The sequence below is a fragment of the Malus sylvestris genome, chromosome 13 (assembly GCF_916048215.2).
Source record: "Malus sylvestris chromosome 13, drMalSylv7.2, whole genome shotgun sequence".
In the NCBI taxonomy this organism is placed as follows: Eukaryota; Viridiplantae; Streptophyta; class Magnoliopsida; order Rosales; family Rosaceae; genus Malus; species Malus sylvestris.
The window spans coordinates 38,807,536-38,816,972 of NC_062272.1; the positions used below are offsets into that span (position 1 = coordinate 38,807,536).

The following is a 9,437-nucleotide window of genomic DNA, read 5'->3' on the forward strand; positions in this document are numbered from 1 at the left end:
TTGTACCCAATGAAGAGCTCCATTTAAGAAGCAAGCCTGCACACCCCTACCCTTTAAGGAAATTGATTTCTTCTTCTTGACAAGTTGTCCATGAATTTGTTTTCACTGTGAAGACGTTTATCGCAGTTTGGAAAGGATTTGTTTCGGTTGTATCTCGACTGCCCAATATTACCTTGTAGTCTTCATTGTAGGAATCATATCCCAATCCATAAAACAGCTTGTCGTCGGATCCCAACTCGTAAAATCGTTTGTTAAACGGAGGTTTTGGTAAGACAGTGCTATCTCCGGTAGAGGGGTTCCATAAGATAATGTTGGCGTAATCGTCGCTGTCTTCAATTGCTAGACATACCAAGCGATTGTAAGAACCCAGAAGATTAACAAATATTTCCGAGGTCGTTACAGAGGGACAAGCAAGCTTTCTTTTCGGAACATAAGCATCATTATCATTCAATGCTTTGTAGTCCATGTAAAGGAGACGGTCATTTGAAACAAAGAGAGTTTTGAAAATCCGAGATGCATAGGTAGAAGCCCAACATTTCATTTACTACAATATTTAACCACATGCACATTCAAACCCCATTAATAAACAATGTTAAGCATGGAAATAATAAGAGATCATGAATACAAAATAGTGTTTAAATACCTTTTTTTGATCTCTCAAAATCCCAAGATTCTTCTATTCAAGAGGAAAGCAAACGAAGCGATTGCACGATTGGCGCGACTGGGGGCATTTTCGTCCAACTCGTTTTAAAAGTTATATTGTCTTCATTGTAGAAAGCACATGGCAAACAAGTAAAAAAATTCGACTCAAATCAAACATATGTACAAGGACTTTTACCTTCCATATGGCCACAAAAAAGACGTCGATAGCATTTCCAAGGTGGTCTATTTGATTTAGATTTACATGCATTTCAGTCTCTCTCTCTTTTATTTATTTTTTTTTTTTATAACAATGGCATGGGTGATTTAAACTTGGGAATCTGTTTCAACTTTTTAGAAAACATCAACAGTCATTGTCAAAACAAGTAAGAAATGAAATGAATTACATAATTTAGTTGTAAGCTGAGATAACTTACCTACTAAAAAGATGTAAAAACATTATTTACTGTCCTTTTTTTTAGATATAAATATAATACTTGAAATAAAAACGTACTAGTAACTTCTACTCATGTTATGGGCGCGATGTAGATAGATAAATTGGGATGAAAATTACAATATCATCATTTTCTAGATTAAAAAAAAAAAAATTAGGAGGTATCCTACCATACATTGATAGAAGATGAATTTCCCTTCCATGAGCCTTATACCACATGAAACAACATTTGGCCTCCAGGACAAACAGTATCCCAAAGTAGAGCCTTCTCTTTGTGAGAGAAATGTTCCATTTGTTAACCATTTTGTTTTTTGTTGTTGTGGGACCATGATTTTTTAAGGCCGGGTAAGGTGGATCGAAATACGAAAACATCAAAAGTCCGGTCATGGACTTTAGCTTTCATAATAGGGCTGCACAGACAGAGCATCTATGTAACCATCAACCCATTCTGGAGTAGTGGGTGAAGTCCGAAGCCCCACTCCCAATGATCTTATGGAAGTCAAGGCTTGATGTAAAGACCAGTTCTCAACGTCAACTATATCTACAGAGATTAAGAGTACCTGGTAAGATCAAGAATGAGAGGAAGGCAGCCTGCAAGAAGCCTAGGATGGTGGTTTCCATTAATAAGCCCATTCTAATCGACTCTAACATCTGATGTTCTCTAATTGGAATTTGGAAGATGTCCACTCGCCCTACAACGATGCCTTGGTCATTCAGGTACAGATTTCCAATGTCTTATTTAGTCATGTTCTGTTGGACAATGTATATGGGGTCAACATCTTCTTCAAGGACGCAACAAAGAGGATAGGGATCCTGGACAACATTAATAAAGTAAGGCCACTCTTCATACCTTCAATTGTACTAGCATCTGGTCATTTGGAATAGTAAAACTCGCAGTTCAAGCAAAAATGTATAACTATCTGGTGGCCTTTCATGTCATGGATTGCCCAACTCCTCACAACACCATACTTGGCCGGAATTGGCTTCATAAGATGAGGACAATCCCTTCATCTTATTACCGATTACTCTGTTACCCCACACTAGGCAAAGTAAAAGAGAGCATGAATATGTTCAGCAAGGGAGAACGGAGCTCTACTGCTCTCATGGATGAGTTGGCATAGCAATCACAGTTTGGGGTTCAACAGACAAGCTACAAGGAATTCAACCTAGATCTTGACACCCAAGACAACGACACTTTGGAGTCTGAGGCAGATAAAGAGTTTACATCAACCTCGAGCCTCAAAACCAGAAAGCAAAGCCATAATCAAATCGAAGATGTCTGATTGAGAGAATGAATTGTTTACTACCTTTTTGTGGGCCAACAAAGAGGTGTTTATTTGGTTCACATATGATATACCAGGAATTAGCCTCTCCATCTGAACCCAACTGCAACGACGGTTATCCAGCAAAAGCGTAATAATAGAATAGAGCGAAGCAAGATCATTGAGAAAAAGATTTGATAAGCTCAAGGGTGCCAACTTTATTGTTGAAGTTCACCACTTAGACTGGTTGACAACACATGGTACTCGTGCAAACAAAGAATGGAAGTGGAGAGGCTGTGTGGACTTCACATACTTGAACAAAGTATGTCCCAAGGATCCTTATCCACTCCATCAGATTGACTTGCAAGTAGATTCTACAACAGGGCACAAGCTTTTGAGCTTCCTAGACTCCTCAGATTGACTCCCTCATCTTGAACCAATACTTAACCATTCATACGAGGTATTGCCCGTTCAATAGTTTGGTAAGTGATGAGTAGATTTTATATTATATATTTTACCCTATTCTTAGTATATTTTGGTAAATATTTTGGAAGAATTTTGATGCTTTGAATTGTATTTTCAATATAGGACTTTGGACTCCTCTGGAGAAAAACAGGACCAAATGGACGAATTTTGGAGTAATTCCAGTCGGAGGACGTTCGTCAGTCACTTAGCTTGATCGTATCAAAATTTGGGATTTTTGCACCAAGCGGTTATTTTCTGGCGATAAAATAAAGGAGCGATGCACGGTGTTGGAAAATAACGTTTCTGGGCTTAAATTGCATTTTTGGAGCCTAGAATGACCTCGGATGGTTTCGTGACCTTCTGGAGATGTGTTCGGAACGTCCTAATATTTAAAAAAACCTATCTTGGGCCGGATTTGGAGGAGATCTGAGGCTAAAACGTGGCTGAACAAGTACCTAGCAGTTTCCCCTAGTTTAATTAGGGTTTTATTTTCTAAGATATTTTATTATTTTTCTTAGTTTCCTAATTGGAATAAGAGACCTATGTTTTAGGGTTTGTGGATGGCTTAGCAAATGTATTGCTTTTCCGTTCTTAGTTTTGTTCTACGCTTTCTTTTATGCAACTTTGGAGACAGAGAGAATTGTTAGGGTTCTTGGAGATTTTCTACTTTAAGGTGTTTTCAATCCATTTCTTAATAATATTTTCTATGATTTTAATTATGAATATGCGTAACTAATTCCTTTTGCTAGGGCGAAGCGTTGAGCCTTAGCATAAATATCTGATTTTTATTTAATTGCTTATGATTGATTGCATGCATACTTTAAATTATTAATTACCGGGATTAAAACTATCTAATTGTCTTAATGCCTGATCACCATTTGGATCTTTAGAAAAGTAATTTGATACAATTTTGGTCGGAAGGTTCCCTGAAATTGACGTTGGCTTCTTGTAATTAATAATTGTAATTTCACTTAAGATGAACACCACGTCTTAAGGGTTGCATGGTTTTTCAAAGGGTTTTCATAAAGCATAATGAGTCTTACATGTTCATATTTGATCCGAACGTCCGGACGAGTTGCATATTTATTAAACATACGTTCTATGTTGGAGGTTCCAAGTAGAACGTGAATTAGGAAAATCTAACCTTCAAAGTGGCATGTGTAGATCATAAGTAATTGGTAAAAGTTCATAAGATTGCTAGGTGATGGTGGAACCCTTGTGCTTTCTTAATTTGATTTCTCCAAAACTAGTTCCTTTTCTTTCAGCTTTAATATTGCAGATTAGTTTACTTTTATTAATTAAATTCATTTTTTAATTTAAGTAGGTTATAAAATCAATCATCTCAATTTCTGCTTTACAATAATTAAATAGAATTTGATTTGTTTCGAATTATTTAATAATCCCTGTGGAGAACGACCTTGCCCGTTTGTACTACAACAACCTTGTAATTCTTTCAAGTATTATAGGAAGTTTTAGCCCGTTCACGTGTGTAGCAAAATCCCTATCAATAAGCCCGAACCGAACCGAAACTTTTTATATGTATTTATTTTTTAATTATAGTTAAAATTAATCTTTCATTCATATATGTATATGTATATGTATGTATGTATGTATGTATGTATATTAATTAAACATCGTTTTCCACCCGAAGAAACCATATATAGCTCAAGGAAAGATATTAAGGAGAGAGAGAGAGGATCTTTTCTTCTCTTTTTCTTCTGGTTGCTTTTCTCTTCTCAAATGATTTGTTTGTTGAAAACATGTAACGTGGCATTTGGGAGGAAGATGTCTATATTTCAACGCCTTTCTTTCTTCCTTCCTTGTACTGCCAACCTACATATGCATGTCTTTGTATGTGTTTGTGTACCGTAGTGCATAAAGTATGGGTTGTTAGGTAAGGTTAGTTCTGGCTACACCCAGTCTTCATATTTATGAAAATGGAACGTTGGTGTGAGTTTGAATCTATGTATTATTATATATGCAATGTGTGGGGTTTGTTTTGTGTGTGTTCTGTGTTGTTGTTGTTGTGAGTTTGTGTGTGGGGCTGATTTATGGAGTTTGATTTGTGATTTTTGCCTTAATCTTGGACTTTCCCTGATTAAGTCCAATTACCTAGTCTCTACATTTGTTCATATATTATTGTTATTGGCTTGCCATCCTTTATTTTTCTGGACTTTCCCAGATTAAGTCCAATTACCCAGTCTCTACATTTGTTCATATATTATTGTTCTAGGATTGCCATCCTTTATATTTCTCAACTATGTAGTGTCCAATGACCAAAATATCGATATTATCGGCGAAATATCGCCGATAATATCGTTTTTTTTAGTAGGCTATATTTTCAAACGTATACACTTAATTATCGGAAATATATCGCGATATTATCGATAATATCGCCGGAGGCGTCATCGTCGCAACTGCAACCGAGGCTTCGTTGTCGCAGCTGCCAAGGAGAGGAATGAGGGAGAAGGTTCGAGGGATTGGGGAAGGGGGAAACACACAAAACCTTTCTTGAGGGTTTTGATCCCAGCTCCGGAGCGGCGAGCGGCGTTGGGTGCCTTCTTCCTGATGACGACGGGCTCCCAGTCCTGCGTGATGGGTCCTCCTGAGTCCTGACATGGCGATCGGCTATGGGAGGGGTGTGCGAGGTGTCGAAGATTTCTGGTCTCTCTAGGGAGGATATTTGGTTTTGGTTGCTATTCTGAGGCGGTCTAAAAGGGCTTTTTGGAAGAGAGGCGAGGGGGTGCGTTGGGGGGGGCGGTGAGGACACGGGTGGAAGTGTCTGAAAAGAAGAAGAAAAAAAAGGGTTTTGGATTGGTGCGTTGGCACGATCTGAAAAGAAGAAGAAAAAGAAGTGGTGCGTTGGCACCATCTGAAAACAAGAAGAAAAAATGTTTGCCAAAAAAAACAAAAGAAGAAGAAGAAGAAATAATAATAAAAAAATAAAGATTTTGGAATGGTGTGCTGCACCATGTGAAAAGAAAAAATAAAAATAATTTTTAATAGAAAATTGTACAACGAGATTAATTAAAAATTATATATAAATGATTATGGTGTGTTTAAAGTTAAACATCTTTCATTAATTACTACATATTTTCCACACTCACAATGTTTGCCAGCTCGCTATATAATCAACTTAAATCAGTTAAATCCATCATGCAATGCATTTCCTTCCAATTTTTTGTGATAAACTAATAGATAATTGACTAAATAAACATCCTGCAAAGTTTCAATAAAAATTTCCAAGTTTTTCTTCCAATTTCCGTGGTTTCCATATTATTTTTATCGATATCGATAATATCCCGATATTTCCATCGATATTTCCGTGTTTTTGGACTACCGATATCATCGATATTTAATACTTTGGTAGTGTCTGATCCTTGGTCATTTGTTATAATTTTCTTTAATTTTTTACATTTTCAATTAGTAAGAAACTGGGCTAACAGAAATTTTAGGCCAAAAGCCCAAAATCTCAAATTTCAGCCCAAAAGACCAAAATTTAATCTTGATTTGTTCGAAATATTGAAAACATTTCGGGAATATTGAAATTTCGGTTTGGGATCAGTATTCGAATTCATGTCCCGAAAAAGGTCAGTTTAGGATTCGGGATCCCATTGTCGATCCGGGATCCTATTATCGAACTAGCCTTAGAAAACAACGGGAGTTATTTTGTACTCTTATTATTTCAGATAATGAAATAAAGTACTATTGGTAAGCCGAGGACGTAGGCACACTTGTCGAACCTCATAATTTTTGTGCCTTATTTACTTTTTATTTTACTACATACGTATCCTCGATTTCACAACACATTCTAATCTTTTACATGGTTATTTTTAATATTGAATCATTTTTTTTAAACAAAAAAAAGAGAAAAAAAACTAGACGTGTCAAACTAAGGAGGAGCGACATTGACATTTTAACAATAACTACTTCTAATTGTTTAGCAGTTTTTTTTAATTTTTTTAATTTTTTATTTTTAACAATCAATAATATCTAGAGTAAGGGTTAGGAAATGTGCTAAGCCTCAAACTAGGCTAGCAACAATAATACGGTTCAAATTCATCTTTTAGCGAGAATCGAACTTAAAACCTCTTACTTACAAATAAAGAAGAATAATACTAGATCATAGTACTAAATGATAATTGTTGAGCAACTCTTATCAGAGAAGGTTTGTCACATCCCGGCCCAAGGCAGACCACTTTCCGGGCCCACTCCACCACCGTAGCATGATATTGTCCGCTTTGGGTTACCATTCCCTCACGGTTTTATTTTTAGGAACTCAAGAGCAACTTCCCAATGGGTCACCCATCCTGAGAATGCTCTGGCCTCCTTCTCGCTTAACTTCGGAGTTCCTATGGAACCCGAAGCCAGTGAGCTCCCAAAAGGCATCGTCTTAGGTAGGGATGAGAATATACATTTAAGGATTACTCCCCTGGGCGATGTGGGATGTTACAATCCACCCCCCTTAGGAGCCTGACGTCCTCGTCGGCACACTTCTAACCAGGGATTGGCTTTGATACCATTTTGTCACATCCCGGCCCGAGGCGGATCACTTCTCGAGCCCGTTCCACCACCGTAGCATGATATTGTCTGCTTTTGGCTTACCATTTCCTCACGGTTTTGTTTTTGGGAACTCACGAGCAACTTCCCAGGAGATCACCCATCCTGGGAGTGTTCTGACCTCCTTCTCGCTTAACTTCGGAGTTCTTATGGAACCCGAAGCCAGTGAGCTCCCAAAATGTCTCGTGTTAGGTAGGGATGAGAATATACATTTCAGGATCACTCCTCTGGACGATGTGGAATGTTACAAGGTTCACGAGGTGTTGAGTTGCCATTAATTCCTTCATGACATGACATGTTTCACATGACATGTCTTTGCTATAGTGTATGTATAGGCTATATAGCCATACATGCATATCACTTTGGAAGCTTATGCCAAAAGCTATGATCATGTATCACAGCCCATTCAATGACCCCTCCAACCACTAAGAATCTCACTTCCTTCTTTCCAGAGTCCACCGACCCTTCACTAAAGCAAAGAACCCACAAAACAAAAGCCACAAACAAAGAAAAAATGTCCAAACCCAGAAGCAGAAGAGCCAATCCCACTCTAATTCTCTACCTATCTCTCCTTTTAATCCACATCCACTTCTCAATCTGCAATGGGGTTTCAGTTCTTGACCTGAATCATCCACTCAAAGGAAGCGAAATCGAGGCTGCCATGGGGGGAAGAAGCGCCTGCAGCAAGAAGATTGGGGAGTGCTTGACAGAGCCAGAGATGGAGTCAGAGAGCAGCAGGAGAATTCTGGCAATGCAGAAGAAGTACATAAGCTATGGGACTCTCAACAGGGACTTGGTTCCCTGTGGAAAACCAGGGGCTTCCTACTACAATTGTCACGCTGCGGCGGCGAATCCTTACAACAGAGGGTGTGAGGTCATCACAAGATGTGCAAGAGGTAATTGACATGGAAACTTGATATAATTACAGGATGTGGAACCCTAGTTTGGAGAGAATGGAACTGCTGATTTCATTCAAATCTGTTAAATGTTAATGGTGTATTGTGATGGGGGTGTTTTGGGTATGAATGTATATTTGAGAACCCTTGTTTTGAAATGTTGTACTAGATCATGTATGATTAGCATGAATTTTACTGGACATCTGACTTTGGTTTTCCCTAAACCCTATTAATCCCACATTCATATATATATATATATATATATATGGATGTGGGATTGATAGATGTTCCAATGATACATGTTCTTGTGTGAGGGATAAAATTATGCTTTTTCCTAATGCAATTTTGCTTAGTTTGTGAGAGAAAATAAACCCACAAAAGAGAGATTAGATTGATGGATTTCTACAAAGAACAAGCTTAAGGATGCAAAAATGGTAAATAATGGAGACTAGTTATTGGGGAAAATGATTTAGCCTTCAAATTGAATAAACGAAGCGAGAATCATCAAGGGATAGAAACAAGAAAATCACTTTCCAAATGAAAATATGCAAGAGAGAGCTAGGAGGTGGGTAGGTAAGTGGGTGCTTAACAAATTACAGTGCATAATGGTGTTGGATATTTTCTTGAGAGGAAGACTGACGGTTAGTCTGAGTGGATGACAGAAGGATGGCATCAATGGACAAAAGGGAAGGGAAGATCAAATTCTTGTACTACTAGATGGATTTTGTCCACATTGTTGTAGGTCAAAGTGACGGACCCATTCTCCTATTGGTGCACTGCATATATACAATTAGAATCTATTCAACTACCCGTCTACCTATACTTCTTTGTTTACCTGTAAGTGAGAGGTCTTAGCTTAAATCCTCAAATTTCCGGTTATCATCGTAGCAGAAGATGATCATGCTGTGCAGCCTTCAGGGCTTCAGTTTAAGATTTCGGATGCCTACGCCTTTGTTCTCATCAGAATATGTTGGAGAAATTCAGTTTGTAAAATAATCACTAGAATGCCACACCTGAAGCTTTAGTTGAGCAAACATTGCTAATTGTTGAAAACGTTATCTTCCAACCGCAACCAAGCTCAAACATGATTAAAGTCGAGCAAATGCCCTTCCAAAATATCTGGCCTTAATTCTGAGAGATTTTTCCCTAGTGCCAGGTACA

At 37.9% G+C, this 9,437-nt stretch overlaps 1 protein-coding gene across 1 annotated transcript; it reads left to right on the forward strand.

Annotated features, from left to right (window-relative positions):
• The first annotated feature begins 7,750 nt into the window (after nucleotides 1-7,750).
• LOC126597746 (protein RALF-like 24) lies at nucleotides 7,751-8,476 on the forward strand. The gene has a single exon (XM_050264557.1). It carries the CDS (start codon nucleotides 7,790-7,792, stop codon nucleotides 8,282-8,284), a length of 495 nt encoding a protein of 164 aa, XP_050120514.1. The 5' UTR covers nucleotides 7,751-7,789; the 3' UTR covers nucleotides 8,285-8,476.
• The last annotated feature ends 961 nt before the right edge of the window (nucleotides 8,477-9,437 follow it).

Bases quoted from the DNA above. Each gene is read 5' to 3' on its own strand.
- LOC126597746 (XM_050264557.1), top strand. From the start codon at position 7,790: ATGACCCCTCCAACCACTAAGAATCTCACTTCCTTCTTTCCAGAGTCC.